Genomic DNA, 18,246 nt, shown 5'->3' with positions numbered 1-18,246 from the left:
TCTTTTTTATAGAAGAAATAAAGTTATGGCATAGAAAACCGGGCGAGTGGTTAGCATGTTGGCCACACAGTCGGGGGTTGAAATCTCCGTTGGGCATCTCTGTGTGGAGTTTGCATGTTCTCCGGGTACTCCGGTTTCCTCCCACATGCATGTTAGGTTAACTGGAGACTCAAAATCGTCCATAGGTATGAATGTGAGTGTGAATGGTGTCCTGCGATTGGCTGGCGACCAGTCCAGGGTGTACCCCGCCTCTCGCTTGAAGGCAGCTGCAGCTCCAGCATACCCGCGCGACATGAAATGACACCCATATAGTCACCTTATAGTCACCTAGATGCTGTCTGATGGTCATTGGACTGCACTGGGCACCAGTAACAACCTTCATTTGGGTAGAGGATCGTCCCGTGTCTTGATGGACAGCCAATCGGATCTAATCGGACATTTTTTTGGGTCTCACAGTTGACTTTTTTGTTCCATAACCTTTAGGATAAGAGGTTTATGACTGTCTTAGTGCGTCCAACCTCAGCAGCAATGGTGCGCTGCGAGAGGCCTTGCTTATGCACCTCAATAATCCGACCGCCTTCAAAGAGAGAAAGCATTTTGCCTTTGCCATCGTGAGATCCTGACAGCGTGAATACCTGACAGAAAATGTCTTTTAAAGACATTTAAAGACATGTCTTTTAAACTTTGGATCAGCTGATCAGCAGCCTTTTTCAATTTAATACTTGCTTGCAATAAACTGGTTACACAAAAATGTTATCTCAATCACATTTCTTCTTTCTGTATTTTGAAGATCTACTTAGAACGTCCTTAAGATCCAACAGTGCAAAATGTCAATTCTTGCCATTTTTCAACTGTGTATATAAGTGTATATAGTGACTGTAGCATTGCTTAAAGCAGGGGTGTCCAAACTTCTTCTACCGAGTGTTGCATACTGAAAAATCAAAGGTTGCGGAGGGCCACTTTGATATTTTTATGTATAGATTTTTTTATGTTGTAAAAAGGCTAAAAATATATATATATTATAAATACACCGTATTTACAGACAGAGCTTTGTGTTATTATTAGGTATTAGTATCAATTTCAGCTTTTGCTCTTTTCATTGTGCCTTTTTGCTTTTTTTTGAAATGTTATTTATACAATGTGCCGTGGGCTGTAAATGGCCCCTGGGCTACACTTTGGACACCTCTGGTTCAAAACAGCAAATCTAATGATACCTAATACTTTTGAACAGTACTGTATCTCACTCTTCACTTCACACCAGCCCAACAATCATTAACACTGAATAAAAAACCCTTTTGCCTCAATTAAAGACAAGTTTTACCTTTGCCACTCAATATGCCAATGGTTATGTTGTACGTGTATAGAATTGGGATTAATGCTAGATCATCCTTTGTCACATACGAAAACAGGGTTCATCTTGTGGCCACACAGCCCTTAAATAAAAAGTCAGGGAGAAAGAGTCGGCCACATCCGACAGCTCCTCTTAGCGTACTTCCTGTAACGCGCACACACACGCACACACACACACACACACACACGACAAGTTGGTCCAAGCTGAGTCGGGCAGGGCCAAACCCCAGAGGCTGTCTGGATATAACCACAGAGACGTCATCTACGCCTTTAAGATACACACACACCCTGATTGATATAAAACATGATAGCATCATGCGACCATTAACAATAATAGCAGTATTGGTGGTGACCTTTGTCCTTGTCATAAAGGGTTACTCTCAAGTCCTCCATCTCTATTGCATTAGCGGTCTGGTAAGATAGTGAAAATCTACTGTATCTGTGTTGACCTACCAGGACACAGTATGGCCGACTACTGTAAGGGTCTTACACTTGTATTCTTGTGCTCTGGTCCGTTGGTGAGGACAGCGTTCACACTCGCCTCACTCAGGACTAGAGTCTACTGGCAGGCGGCGCCGAGCACCATCTCTCATGTAGGGTTTTGGTCTTTTGGTCCTGGACTGCGTTCACACTTAACCAAGCGAACTATACTAGCAGAGTCAATGGACTAGAGTCTGTTTTAACCGTTTGGGCTATTTTGGGGAAAGGGCTGCAAAAAAGTAATCACAGCTAAAATCCAGGAGCAACAAGTATTATATTAAATATATAAAATTATTTGTATTAATGATCCTAATTATTATTGTCGTATGATATATGACTTTTGCACTCTTGTGACTTTTTACACTGATTATTATGATGGCAATATTCTTATACTGTAGTTGTGAACATTACAATTTCATTTGGTGCTCTTCCGTATGACAAATTAAGTTCAGACAGGAAACAGAATTCTTGTACTCATTCAAACTAAAAATGTTTGGCCTTGGTGGAGGTTTTCACAAGACTGGGTGAAACTGTAGTTACTGTTTTTCATCACGGCCGCACTGTGGCCGGGTGGTTAGCATGTTGGCCACACAGTCAGGAGATTGGGAAGATCTGGGTTTGAATCTCCGTTGGGCATCTCTATGTGGAGTTTGCATGTTCTCCCCGTGTGTGCGTGGGTTTTCTCCAGGTACTCCGGTTTCCTCCCACATTCCAAAAACATGCATGTTAGGTTAATTGGCGACTCTAAATTGTCCATAGGTATGACTGTGAGTGTGAATGCTTGTTTGTCTATATGTGCCCTGCGATTGGCTGGTGACCAGTCCAGGGTGTACCCCGCCTCTCGCCCTAAGTCAGCAAGGATAAGCATGCTCGCGACCCTAATGAGGAGAAGTGGCATAGAAAAAGGATGGATGTATTTTTTTCGTCACATGGTTACATGGTACTTTTCATTGTGAGGCATGCAGGTTCCATTGAATTTACTTGCCTGACAAAAAATACCATTTTAAATCACGGCTTACAATAAGAACAACATCCTTGTAGTCGCAATAGTAACTCCTTATTACTTATATTTTAAGTAGGTGGACCAGCCTGTACACCCCTAATGTTAGATACAACAAATGATGTCACATCCTGGGATGGTGTGTAACCCCAAGATGCAGAGACAGCAGTGAGTATAGGTAAAAAGTCTTTACTTTGGGAGGAAAAAAGGTGGAAGCTTGCAGGGAGCAGCACAGTTCACAAAACAGAGCGACAAAAAATACAAACCGGAAATTACGGTAGGTGTTCTACGCTTTAACAACAAAAATATTAAATTTATAAATAAGGGATCCTACTTCGCGGAAATTCACTTATCACATTCGGGTATGAAACCAATTAATTGTGATAGATGAGGGATCCCTGTTCAGCGGAATGTAAATGGCTAGGACTGCATCTGCTTAAGTCTGTTTGTGACCATGTATGTCGACGTCAACTTAAGCAGTTTTTAGTAATAAGAGATTTTTTGTAGTAATAATAATAATAATAATAACAACACAGGAGACCGGGACTTGATGAGTTGTTCAACATAGGTGAGTTGGCCACATAAGCGGGACCGCCTACTGTACAACAATATAAATATGTAAATATGTCAGATTATAGCCCGTGTTTAGCTTCCATCTGCAGTCCCCTGGTAGGTTTATTATTCAGCAAATGGTAAATATTTACAATTAGACAGTCACCCAAAATATTTTTGAGCTACCCAAATAACGCGTGAGAACAGTCATGTAATATCGTGTAAAAATGTTATTCCTGCATTAAATGTGTCCTCCTCTGGGCCCAGCCTGGCCAGTTGGATTTTATGTTTTCAAATGTAAAGACACACACTTCCTCGTTCTCACTCTCACACTCTGCCTCCTTTTTCTTGCTCTCTGGGCTCTTATGTAAGAGCCAGTTAGCAGAGCCGTGGTGCATTGGGGGATTAACACAGGAGTCTCAAAATCCGCCCTAGTTTACCCGTTTAAGACCAAAAAATCTTGTGTGATGATTGGCAAGTTCCGGCCAGTCTTCTATCGCTCAGTGTCATCAGCACTGCAGAATCTTTGCGGAACCACAGCAGCAGCACAGGGGAAAGGCACAAGAAAACGAGGCCAAAATGGCAGGGGTATAAATACCAGACTATTTATAGCCCACCTACATCATCAGCAGAAGTCTCGAAGCTTTTCTGTCTGAGCAGCGACTCTGCATCACTGATCAAGAGTGGCTTCAGCATCCCCTAGCCGAGCTAGCATGGTAGATACACTAACAGTTAACTAGCATGGAGGAGGACTCCCCTTCCTTTCTCTTTCCTCCCTTTGTCTTTGCTGCAGTGAGTGAGAGTGGACCTCTGCAGCACACAGCCTTGTTTGCTCATCATCTCCATCACGGCGGGGCCGTGCTGGTCCCCTTTCTCGGCCCAACCTGCCGGAGGAGAGGCCGCGCTGGAGCATATCACGCAGATTCAAACACGCTACATTTGCTCTGCGTCGAAGCTAATAGGACATGCAGTTCTAAAAAAAGGCTGTTTTTCCCCATGCATGTTCCCTCACAGTTCAGCCCAGACACTATGCGTGCGTGTGTGTGCGTGTGTGTGTATGTGGACCACCCTGAGGGGAGCTGTGCACCTTTGTTCCCAATGACCTTGTTTACGGACATAACACGAGCACCACAAATTCCCAGACAGGATCTCATTTCGAGGGAGCATCACAGCGGTGAAAGTGAGCCCAAACGTGAGCGTGATCAACCTGACATTTGCATCAAATCACATTTTGCCTTGTTAATGAGGCTAGACGTTTGAATGACGATGGAGAAAGCTGCCTCCATTTTGGATAGAGAGCTGAGGAAACTTGTGATGGTCTCTCCCCGCGCAGCCAAATTTCAAAATAAAATGTCTGCTGTGCCAAAGCTTTTCTCCACACACAGTGAACATACAAACCAGCCGTGTTTGATCAGCAGCTTGAGAGTGAGATTGATAACTTTAAAGGCCCCTATTGAGCGTATTGATAGGAACAGGGATGAATTAAATCCCTCTCTTCCTCCACTCAGCAGCTTTTTCTCATCCTGGCCCTAGCGTTGTCTTTTATTGAGCTGCAAGGATACGTCCTCTCACAAAAGGAGACACAATATTCACAGAGATAGCAGGTGGGGCGGGCCAGTGAGAAGAGGGAGGGAGATTCCTAATAATTTCTCCATTTTGAATGAAGTCTGACCTTCACGTCTCTTTCTCTCTGAATCTGCCTCTCCTGACCTTTCCCTCTGAATTTTGAGCAACATGCTTCAGGAGCCATGCAACCAACCTCTCCCACAAAATGGAGTTTGGTATGTTCTGTGTGTGGTATGGAAGTTATTGGTTCAGCCTTTTTTTTTTTTTTAGGGGTCTGAGAGACACGCTTTATAGGCAGGCGCTCGGGACAAACAACACATGCACCCCCACAGAAAAACAACACATGCCCCAACACCCCTCCTAATGTAGATAAAACTAACTAATGTAGATAAAAACATTGATGTACTTAATGTACCTGTTAGCGATGGGCGATCATTTTTATATACACCGGTATATCGGTATAAATTCTTCCAATGATAAGAAAATGACTTATACCAGTATAAATGATCATTTACAACGGAAAAAAGCAGAGTTGACGATGTGTTTTTCCTGCAGCTGCGCACCGCGGCACGGCGTATTAACGCACTGGCGCCTCACGTGTACCCCAGCATGGTCCCGTATAGAATATATTTTGGTTCAGTTTCACATGAAAGTTCAGTTTTGTCTCCTTGAAGGCATCGCAGTTGAGTATATCATGCATTGTCTGACGACATTGACTACATTGTAGGGGTGTAACGTATTTGTATTCAGATTTTTCCTTGCGGACAGCCGCGTACTGATTTCCCACACGGTACACATTAAAAATAAGGGACGGGAAGTGTACATTCGCCGTTGAGATGCACCTCCACAAGCCCGGGTAGTGTCCCTAAAAGCAGATGAAAATGCGAGACAGTCACCACAGAAGCGGAGATATCGGCAGACGAAAACAGCCTTTGGCTAGCAGGAGTCATGGCTAGCAATACTGCAGTGCCAAAACGAAGGTAGACCTGGAAAACCCTCTTCCTTTTTCACCGTCTGGTGAAATACATAAACGGACAAATACAATCAGATAAGATGAAAGGGGTGTGCCGTCTTTGTAGGCTAGAGAACAGAGCTACAAGCTACAGGCAATAAGGAACTTTCATTCAAACAAATAAAATATTAATTCACACACCCTGTTATTGTTGCACAGTATATTGATCTACAGTTGACTGGGTTTAGCCTTTTTAATCTCTGGGTTGCAACCACGTGACCTAGAGGCAGTCCGCCTCACTTCCAGTGATCGGTTGGGGGTCAAACATCTAATAAGACCACATACACACTCTATATCTTTGTACAGTGTTTGGCAGATTAATGCAAATAACGGTGCAGGTCGTTGAAATTATTTGCTCCAATTGTAGGAGTGTGCATGGTGTGTTGCATAAACACATCAAATAGTTGAAAATTAGGTGATCAAACAGCCCTGAAAGCTTATCTTCCACATCAGACATAATGAATGTAGCATGACTGCAAGGTAGGGCAATTTTTACGAATGTATGTATAGTTTTGAATGTTGGGAGAGTCAATCATTCAACGTCCTTGTTTGTTTTGGAGGCAAAGCAGCATATCATGCACTATCATGATGATTCCAGTGTTGTCAAAGGAGTCACATCACATGTATGACACATAGGACAGTTTGACTAGCGCAAAACGCCCTTTTTCATTTCATAATCTTAGCAGCATATCATGTACTGTCGTGACTATTCCAGCATAATCAAACTACTCACATCGGGTACAGTTTTTTCGAAGACAGTTTTACTAGCACACTTGTAGATCTGAATCAGGCATTCACAAATATGTCCTTGTTTGTTTTATAGGAACAAACAGCATATAATATACAGTCCTGACTATTCTAGTGTGGTCACATCACTTGTACGAGTGTAAAGGCGGGGAAGCTTTTTACCAGTGCCCTTGGAGTATCAAGGCTGAAGCATTCAAGAATTTATGAAAATAGAAACGTTCATTTGGAGGCAAAGCAGCAAATCATGCACTGTCGTGACTATTTCAGCATCAAGAGTCAAATGTGTTACTGTATGCTACTCAAGCAGGATTTACATGCTAATGAACAACAAGAATTCTCAGCACAGCAGCTTGTATCACAGACATGCACTGTGATTCTGTGGCTGGTGATGCATTCACGTTCATCATGTTTTCCCAATGAGGACTCTCCACTCAGTTGGCCATCTTGTGCCCATCCACTAAAACCATGCTGTTGCAACCAGGCCGCCCGTCTCTGCAGGTATGTGTCAGCCTGCTCAGAGCACTCAGGCATCTGGCCAGCCTGACTCTGACAGCAGCTTGTGTCTGGATGCGCTAGCATCAAATAAAACCTGAACCAAACCCACGAAGCAAATAATGGAGGAGCCGGGAGGCACCAGCACTGACAAGGACGACGTATGTGAGGTAACAACTGCATCCCTCTGCTGCACGCACACCCTCAAATTCACAACAAGCCCTCTCCTAGCCTCCATTTCTGTTTGTGGTTATGCAAAGCATATGTGTTGGTCTTATATAATTGGCTCAGAGTGTTGTGAATTACATTTCTCAACAAAATGTTGGGATGAATAATCTGGTGCAGTGCAGATGCTTTAATATTTTAAGGCGTCTTTGCGCAAGAAAGGCATGTGAGCGTCTAGTGAGAGAATGAGTGAATGCAGCAACATTGTGTTTTAGCAACAATTTTCATTTTCCTTTTTAAGCGTGGACATGAATCAGAGATCATGTGAGGTGACAAACCAGCAGCACAGGGGCAGACAGTTCAGCCGCATGTGCAACGTCAGTGCAAATACGAACTCGGTGTTTGTATTGAACCGCTACATTATTGACTGGGAGTTATCTATTATAGATTGCATTCTACTCTGATGCATGACGGCCCGACGGCAAGCCAAGACGACTCCTAGGCTGGCTGAACCATTTTGGCCCAATCAGAGAGAAATCGCTTGTTTTTATCCCCCTCCTTCATTACTGATTGGGACCAATCAATTATTGATATTGATAATCAGGGGATAAGAAGGGATCAATCAAGAAAAAGTGCCTACACAATATACACTTCACTGGAAAGGTCAATTCTACCATGTTTACTTTCATCATCAAGTAACAGTATTTTTCCTTAAGTAGAACATTTTAGTACTAAATCCACCTGTGTTCAAATTATATAATAACAATAAAGTGACAATGACAATAAAGGAATCTGTTCGACCAATGAGCAGCAAGCTGGGATTATGTCACCCACATGATATCGTTTTTCCCTAGAAAAAAGCCTGAAAAGATGGGTCGTCTTACATTCGGGGCCTCAAAATTTATTCATGTAAACCAATAGGTGGTGCTAAACGACACAGCAACATGCCAGAAAAATTGTGTCACAAAGTGTATCAAAGATTCTTAGCAAACAACAGACTCGGAGTTATGATGCTCATATAAAGATACAGTCATCCATTGCTACGTCGCGGTTCGAACATCACTCCTTTGCGCTATCGTGGTTTTTAAAAATTAATTAGCACTGTTTTGTGGTTGAATATGGCCTATCAATAGTCAAAACATTTGCATACTTAAGCAAATTACATATTTTTAAGTATAAAAATGGCTAAATGAACTAAAATACAAATACAGTATAAGTCATTAGGACCACCATTCAGCTTGTGAATGTAGTATCCTACATTGGTCACCAGGTGTCAGTAATTGTTCGGTGAGACAAGCACCAGACTTGATCACCGAAACAACAGGCTTTTATTGCAGGTTAAATTATCACACAACAGGCACAGTAATAATAATAATTATAATATTTATAATCAGAATTAGGGATGTCCGATAATATCGTCCCACTGATATGGGGATATCGGTATCGGTTGATACCAGAATCGGAAATTGAGAGTTGGACAATATTGGCAAATATCAGCACAAAAGAGGTTAATGTTGTCTTAAAAAAATATTTTTCCAAAAACGAGTCTTATATTCAGTGTTGTCTTATATTTTAGTAAATATAGCAGAGTGGTACCCAGGTTTTTGTTCTTGATTCATTCCAAAAGGTCAGACAAAAACCGAAATGCACAAAAAACAAGGCAATTTTTCCCACAGGAAAAAATGTAAATCCAATTAATCTTTTCCAGACACCTAAAAATATTCACAAAATACATTTTGTAGAGAATAATTATAGTTTTACATGCAGAAAACAATGCGAAATTATAAATGATGAATGGATGGTACTCATTGTTGATGCAGACTTCCCATACATCCTGGAAAACTCAAAGTCAATTGTGTTTCTCGCTTTCTTTATCAGATTGTTGGCACTCACAAGTTGCCTTGGCCCCATGGTGGGTTATTTAGCAGTCACACTCAATAAAAAAATGCACAGACAGTGAGTCAGCAACGAGTATCGTGCTTTGTTTGGGCACTTCATTTCGATCCAGTACAGGGCAAACGGACTACTTTGTTAGGTGTAGTACTGTGCGAAGATTTTAAATGAAAACCGAATCAGGCAAAAACTGGGGCGTACGAAAACTGAGGTTTGACTGGATTAGAAATGACTTTACCATTAGAAAAGCATCAATAACAAGTAAAGACAAGCCTCGAGTCAAGTAGGCACCGTACTGTGGAAAAGGTACATCTAGCCCACTTTAACCCCAGACCCTGATTATGTCCCAAACACGGTCCAGTATACAGTTTTTGAGTAATTCTCCTTAGATTGGAGTGTGTTCATTCATATATTGCGCAGCACTTTCATCTGTATTCTCTTGCTTAATGTGTTATTTTGATATAGCCTTGAGCTCACTTCATAGTCTCTCTTAATTCCTTTATTATGTCTTGTGTTGAACACTAAGAATTGCCTTGTCACTGAATTGAGCTGAAGGAAAGTAACGTTGCTTTTTCCCGGCAACATCTTTGTCTCAGAATGACGCCGCTATATGCTGTGATATTGTTATTTTCTTTAAGAACAGGAAAACAATCGGTCACTTAAATCACATAAATGTGATGAATGTAAGTGCAGTAACTGTAAAGGTCTAGGCCTCTGCGTTGTACATGAGAGTATTAGGGCCAAACAAACAAAACGTTATGAGATTTTAAAAAATAAACAAACAACCCACAGCCACATTGTAATATACGAGCAGCACACATCAAAAAGGCTGAGACCGATGCAGCAGATACAAGCTTGTTAGCTGATTATGCTTCATAATCAATGCGTTAATCATGACACACCAGAGGGGGCAGCTGTAAGCGGCTTACCTGAGTCCATAAAGCACAGTGCCGTCGGGATGGAGTCGGATCATCCTGTTCTTGACGGTGACGCCGTGCACGAAGGACTTCTTGTCGTTGAGGAAGTAAGTGTCCGGGACCCACAGCTGGTCGGCCACTCGGTTATCCAGAGTGAGGTTGTAGGCGATCTCAGAGTAGGAGAGGCGCTTATCCCGCCATGCTTGCTGGAAGTACATGGTCAACGTGTAGTCCTGTGGGACAGAGGAGGAAGTCAGTGATGGATGCTGATCATACTTACAACAAACAATATTCAAAGACGCTGAATGTGCTGCTGTGGAATGTTCAAAATCGAATGCGCTGCAATTGCTAACAATCTTTGAGACACTTCTTTTCCAGCAGGTCTATGTGGCTGCATTTCTCTAGAGTACTGGTATGTGTGAGTGACACGCAAAAAAGCTCCGACTCACTTTCGAGGGTGTTTTGCGCCACCTGTTGGTTTGCATGTGTACATCTCTATACCCCATATATAAGAAGACTTTTCAGAGTTTGTTTCTGTAGAAAAAAATACTGTCTTATATTTGGCTCAGCAGACAATCATATCTCTGCTATAGCTAATATGGATATATTGATGTTGTGAATGTAGTATTCTACGCTGGTCACCAACACACAATCACCAGACTTGATAGCCGGAACATCAGGCTATTATTGCAGGTTTGAAATATCTCACAACAGGCACAATAATAATAACCAAATAATCATAATAATAAAAATCATATTTATCAGCACGAGCTACTGTTGCGGCTGTAACCTATGCCAAGCTAAAACTCAACTCCGAACCCCTGGAATCACTTCTTGTCCGCCCGTCACTCAACTCCCCAGGGAAGACATTTATAGCATTGGACCAAAGTAAGAGTCTTATTGGCTTATTGACTCTTATTATGTTTACTATATTAAGTAATACGAGTGTAAAGGTGACTATAGGGGTGTTAGTTCATGTCATGAGGGCTTTAATAATGTGAAAAAGGTCGTAAATAAGTTTTTTATGCTCTCACTACGGAAATACTCAATTTATAAAGAAAGAATCCTACTTCGTGGGCCGCAAAGTGGTCCAATGGTTAACACGTTGGCCACAGAGTCAGGAGATCGCGAAGATCTTGGTTCGAATCTCCGTTTGGGCACCTCTATGTGGGCTTTGCATGTTCTCCCCGTGCGTGGGTTTTCTCCAGGTACTCCGGTTTCTTCCCACATTCCAAAAACATGCAAGTTAGGTTAATTGGTGACTCTGACTTTTCCATAAGTATAAAAAGTGAGTATGAATGATTGTTTGTCTACATGTGCCCTGCGATTGACTGGCAACCAGTTCGGCCTCTCGCAAGAAGTCAGCTGGGATAGGCTCCAGCATACCCGCATAGAAGATGGATGGATGGAATCCTACTTTGGGGAAATTCAGTGTATTCACTTCTGGAATAACACTTCTGGATAAACGAGGGATTACTGTGTTCCTTTCTCCATGAAGCAGGAAGTAGCCTGCTAACTAATACAGTATAATGGAACCTGGATTAGTGTCACTAATTTGTTCAAGACAATTCGAAATACATATAAATACAAATGAATGACGACTAGTCAAAGGGATCAGTGAACATTTAAGGTTACTTTTACCTTCATTGAAGATGTAACTGTTCCCAAAGACATGATATGGCAGCAAGATCAACCACCACCACCTCTTTTGACATGAGTTGTTTTTTTCAAATTCAGTAGTGTTTCTCACCTTAACACTGTTACCCAAAATGGAGCCAAAGAAAGCTGCAAGTGCAAGCATTTTGATAAAGAAGGTGAAAACACTATTGAATTCAAAGAATATCAAACAGAAACGTTGAACAGAATATTCATGACCAAACAGGAAGATGGTGTCCGTGGGGTGTCTGGCTGACACATCGTGTCTTTAGAAACATTCAATGCAGGTAGAAGACACCTTAAATGTTCATTTTTTCATTCATCGTTTATATGTATTTAGAATTGGTTTATCCATCTAAAACTATAATGATGAAACTATAAAAAAGTGCTTTGTTTTAACATTTTTGAGAGTGATGATGATATCATAGACAGGTTGCCATGCTAGCTAACAGGACGCTAACAAGGAAGTACTTCTTCTGATAATCTATATTAAGAGTACAGATGGATTCGCACTGTGCATTAATAACACGACAAGACGTACGTATATTGTACGGCAATCGGAAAATGCACAAAAACCGAGGCAAAATGGTGGCGAAAAACACGCTAACCGCAAATGTTCGACCAGACATGCTAACCAGGGCGGTGGATGCTAACCAAGGTTCCACTGTATAAGGACTGAAAAACACAAATATTGACTTTTGCTTGAGGAAATGACTTGCTCGTTTCACCCTTTGAGCCACAATGGAAGTGTTCCTCCCGTCCTAGCAGGGAAATAGTACAGTCCCGTCATCTTAGGTTGATGGCTATCATCCTCCTTGATCCAGGAAGTAGCCTGCTAGCTAATATACTGACACACAAACACATTTCACTTGTGTTAACCATTCAACCCAGGTGGAGGTCTGTGCGTTCTGGGCACTATTCTTGTTGTTTGTTTGTTATCGGCATAACTTAAAACCCATTAAAATGTGAAAAGGACTGAAGATTGTGGACATGACTTCTTCTACCTCAAGTTTACCAGTTGTAACTGTAGCATTACCACCACCAAGAGGATGGCAAGGGAACAACAGAAAAGGAGGACTACTTACCTATCTGGCATCTATGAGTACTCTTGTTTATTCATAAAGCCTATAAAAAGACTACAGTGGTACCTCGGTTAACGTCCACCCCGGTTAGCGTGTTTTTCGGTTAACATCCCCAAAAATTTTGCCTAGGCTTGTTTTTGCCTGCTTGGTTAGAATGCAATTAGGGCACGTAACAAACTCTTCTATCCGTGTTTGGTTTGTTTACGCAGCCATCTTGTACCACGCCCCAAGACAAAATCTCACGATACTAAGTTCCCACTTAGCTACGACAGCCTTTAAGGTACATACAGTAGCTACATGTAATGCAATGAAACGGTCAAAACAATCGATCCTCGCGTTGATGACTACTGTCTGCGCATTTTTTCAGTGAGTGCGACAAACTCTAAATAAGCCGCTATGAGTCCAAAGTAGCTTGCGAGTGACAGCAACATTCTATGTTGCCACTCTTGGCAGGATGTACTGGAAACCCCTCATCAACAATTTGTACCACCCTGAAGAATGACAACGTAATCAAGTGAGCTAATGTTGCAAAAGGAGTAACTTTGTTAACAATACAGAGATCACAAGCCATGGAAGGTGCGCAGAATATAATATCAAATATTTTAAAAGGCATGGTGAGTTTGTGCCGATAAACGTGCCTCCAAACCAAAGCGAACTACAGGAAAAATGATGTTAAATGTTCATTTAACATGCCCTCCAAGCATAATCTCCTCTCCTCCCCCTCACTTTTTGCAAAACTAGGTAAAAGTAACGTTAAATGTTCAGTTGTCCAATAATTTGTCATTTACAATTATTTTTGCATCATTTTCAACATGTAAAATTATCATTATTCTCTATAAAATGCGTTTTGTGTCAAACATTTTGGGTTTCCGGTTTACATTATTTTCTATGGGAAAATTAGCTTTGGTTAGAGTTTGCTTTGGTTTGAGTCAGAACGTCTGGAACGGATTCATGATGCTAACCAAGGCACCACTGCATATCCTTACTTCCTCATGCAAAACCACTCAGAAATAAAGGCTAAAAATAGTCTTTTCGATGGTGTGCAGAGTATGCTTGTGTCACTGCACCTATCTTAATTGGAAAGAAAACACATGATGCATAACTTATGCATTATTTTCCCCATCTATCAAACTGCACAAACGTGTAAATATCCATTCATCATACATGTGCGGCCACCCTCTAAACGGTAAGAAGGTCATAAAAGGTTGTCTATGGACTCAAAGGGCACTGCTTGTGCCAGCGGGGCCATGACGGCTGCGCTGGGCGGCTTAAAATTCAACAATCCTCTCCTAATTTTGACATCGTAACCAGAGGGTAACTTTCTCAGCTGGCTGACTGTTGTCATCCTAAAAATATCCGCTTCCGCTGGAACAAATGACGAAACTTTCCGCTTTATTGAGACAATTTAGCCTGTGATGCAAATAGCCAATAGCTTCCTCCAGCTGGGGCCTCGCCTCTGTCTCCGCTTCTGGCTCGCTTTGCTTTTTAATTCTGCTTTGTGATGAATAGCCAGAAGATGTGACAAAAAGCGCTAAATATTTTGCTGCTCCAAGATGAAACCTCATCTCTCTTTCTCGTGACACCCACACAGCCACAGAGAAAACAGCACTGCAGTGTGATGTGCTCTTTAACAGTGTTTTGCAGAGGCACGGCTGCGTGTGGGAAAAGAAATGAAAGGCTGTAAAAAAACACACATACACACACACACACACAAAAACGAGGACATCATCACGGCTCACTACAGTTGTTTTGGTGTTTTCCCAAGTCATTCTTTTTTTATTGCACACCGGCGTGACAAAGCCATCGCCACTTTGGGGCGGGAGAGTCTCGCTTATTCGCCCGCCTGCACCGCGCGCTGCCACAGCGTTGTGTAAAAAGGGCATCTAAAAATACACGAGCTCCTGCCATGTTGATGTTGTTGCAGGAGTGAAAAGTCAAGTGAGGACTTGGGCGTCCTTGCCCCGTTACACAGAGTTCCCGCTGAACCTTTTCCTCTCACGCTCGCTCCCTCCCTGTCTCATTATCTGGCTGCCGATCGCACGGCTCCATCACCTATGGGATCGTTAGCTGCTGCCTGACGGCTCAGCGCGTCACGCACTCAGGCAGCATCTCGGCCGCCATGTTGAGGAAGCGTAGGCAGCTTTGACTTGTCTCAGAGGGAGCAAGCCTAGGAAACTCCGGTGCAGAATGAATTCACATTGACACTAAATTACACTGAACTCAACATGTTTGGTAATTACACCTATGATTTGACATGAAGTAAAGGACAAGTAAAGTGGCAATGACCTATATAATGTGACTGACGTGTGTGTATACTGTAAGTACAGAAATGGATCAATAACAACACATATAAGCGAGGGTAATAATATGTCATCATAATCACTCACTGTTAAGAACTGGGTCAATTGCTGATTAATTGTGTCCTGAAGCCACTGAGGCAAAATAAATAAATATTCCATGGCTGCAATCAGCAGAGGAGGTTGTCTAAAGAACAACGCAAGCAATGGGACGTCATCCATGAAGACCTCCATCAAGCAGCACTAATCTGCTCAGTGCAACACTGCCGTGGAAATACGAGTTCAGAACATTCAAAGAGTGATTTTTGCTTTTTTTAAATATTGGGGTCGATAGATTTATACAAGAATACCAGCAGGTGGTGCCAAACTCTTCCGAGCAAGTCGGCGCTTTTCCTCCTGTCACTCACACACACACACACACACACACACACCAGTGACCTGGAGAGATGCAACCGTGACACAGAGACACGCTCAAAAAAGTATCTCAAAGGTTGGGCAAGGAGTGATGATGCTAATTTTAAGATAATGCTGATCAACGAAGTTTAGTCATCAAACAACTGTCCAGCAGCTAAGAAATATGATGAATGAAATACAAGAAATGAAGTACCATTTCAATTATATAGGGGTCGTCTTACATTCGGCGGAATATACAGTCATCCCTCGTTTATCGTGGTTAATTGGTTCCAGACCCAACAGAGGTAAGTGAATTTTTGTAGTTAGAGCATAGAAAACCTCTTTATGACTTTCTAAATACATTTTTACCATAATTAAGCTGTAGACAAGAAATAACACCCTTATAGTCACCTTAAGACTCCTATTACTCTTTGTTTACACCACATTGCTAATGCGCAAGCTACAGGATCACTGCAGGTTCACACGAAACAGCCACAACTTTAAGCATAGCATGCTAACAAGCTAACTAGTTAGCCTCCAATTTATTTATTCCAACCACTTCCACACGAAATGGGAGGAGAGCTTTTTTTTCACTCTATCATGTCGGACATGCCAGGGCTGACTCCATGGCATGAATGTCATGTCATGTCTGATCACATGTTTTGTGTCATTATTGACCAGAATACTACAATACTACTAGTAAAATATATATATATATATATATATAGTGAGGGACTGTAGTAGTCATGAACTATCATTGAAATTTAAAAAGAAATTGAGAAAGTAAAGGTCCTGTAAAAGTAACAAGTAAAAGTCCTTGGTGAAATGAATCGATTGACTTTTTTCACATGCAACTTTATGAAACAAGTGTCATTCAATGGCGCTCGTCTTTTGAAGCATCAAGCTACAGTGTGGCAGCATGACGGTATGTGGGAGCCTATCGGGCGAAAGGCGGGGTACACCCTGGACTGATCGCCAGCCAATCGCAGGGCACATATAGACAAACAAGCATTCACACTCACATTCATACCTATGGACAATTTAGAGTCGCCAATTAACCGAACATGCATGTTTTTGGACGGAAACCGGAGTACCCGGAGAACATGCAAACTCCACACAGAGATGCCCAAGCGGAGATTCGAACCCACGTCTTCAGTATCTCCTGACTGTGTGGCCACCATGCAGCCCCACAATCTAGCAGTTAACAACAAAACACAAATGAACTAGAATAGCACCCAGTTAAGTGTAGACCTCCACCAAGGCTGAACTGTGAACAAAAGTATGGAAAATTACACGGTGTTTGTGTTTGTCTGAGCAAGGGCCAATTTCTGCTGCGTGCACCTGATGAGAATGAGGCTTATAGATAGAAATCAAGGGCTTTTATTGTGAAACCACAACAAACACCAAAGACAGTGACCTCTGTCCAGCCAGTTAACTCCTTGTGCACCATCAAATCTCAGTCAATCACCAGACTTGATAGGCGGAACAACAGGCTTTTATTGCAAGTTTGAATTATCTCACAACAGGCACAATAATAACAACATAATCATCATCATCATCATCATAATAACACAGGCTACTGTTGCGGTCGTCATCCACTCAACTCTGAACCCCCGACATCACTTCCACTCCTGTCCTCCACACGTCCGGAACACATTTATTGCAACAATTTTCTCTGATTATGGTTAATGTATTGGGTAATGTTTAAAGGTGACGATGGGGGTGTTATTTCATGTCTACAGGACTTGAATAATTAAAAAAACACACAATGTTGTAAAAAGATTTTCTATGCTCTAACTACAAAGATATCCATCCATCCATCCATCCATCCATCCATCTTCCATCTTCGTGGGTATGCTGGAGCCTATCTCAGCTGACTGGTCGCCAGCCAATCGCAGGGCACATATAGACAAACAACCATTGACACTCACATTCATACCTAAGGACAATTTAGAGTCGCCAATTAACCTAACTTGCATGTTTTTGGGAGGAAACTGGAGTACCCGGAGAAAACCCACGCACAGACATGCGAACCCAGATCTTCCCGATCTCCTGACTGTGTGGCCAACATGCTAACCACCAGGCCACCGTGCGGCCGACTATGAAGATATTCCATTTATAAATAAGGAATCCCATTATGCAGAAATTCACTTCACGTCTGGAACTGAATAACCGCGATAAACGAGGGATTGCCGTAGGCACAAATTGAGGAAAATGATGTGAACAAACCGACAAGTAGATTAAAAAATCCTTCATTATCGCCCATTATTATTACATCTCTAGCCTAAGTCACAAGTACAGTAAATGTGCAATTGTTTTTATTGGTGCCCAATCAGGTGTGTTGTTATGTACCTTTGACACAGAGAACACCTGCATGTTGCCTCCTGGACGCGCTGTGACGTGCTCGTGCAATTACCAGCTTACAGATGGCACCTTTACACGCACACCACTGGGCCTCTCACACACTCCAGGAAGGTTTTTACTGCAGCATGCATTAAACCACTATATCTAGAATGCACATTGTAATAAAATCATAGAAATGTGCATGTATTCAATGCACGACCATTTCTTTCCTTGGCTATCATTCTAAATTGGTTTTTTGAGCATGATGTGTTCAGAGAAGGACGGAGCAGAAAGGAGACGT

General features: G+C 42.1%; 1 protein-coding gene across 2 annotated transcripts in view; it reads right to left on the bottom strand.

Annotated features, from left to right (window-relative positions):
- Window positions 1-18,246, bottom strand: part of gabrb2a (gamma-aminobutyric acid type A receptor subunit beta2a) — a 50,416-nt gene that overhangs the window by 15,825 nt on the left and 16,345 nt on the right. For both annotated transcript variants that reach the window (XM_054792621.1, XM_054792620.1), the window contains exon 4: window positions 10,187-10,407. In XM_054792621.1, the coding sequence (XP_054648596.1) occupies window positions 10,187-10,407 (221 nt within the window). The remainder of the gene's footprint in view (window positions 1-10,186; window positions 10,408-18,246) is intronic.

This window comes from Dunckerocampus dactyliophorus, chromosome 11, assembly GCF_027744805.1.
Source record: "Dunckerocampus dactyliophorus isolate RoL2022-P2 chromosome 11, RoL_Ddac_1.1, whole genome shotgun sequence".
NCBI lineage: Eukaryota > Metazoa > Chordata > Actinopteri > Syngnathiformes > Syngnathidae > Dunckerocampus > Dunckerocampus dactyliophorus.
Note: the sequence above shows the minus strand (reverse complement) of the source record. Positions and strands in the feature narration are given on the sequence as shown.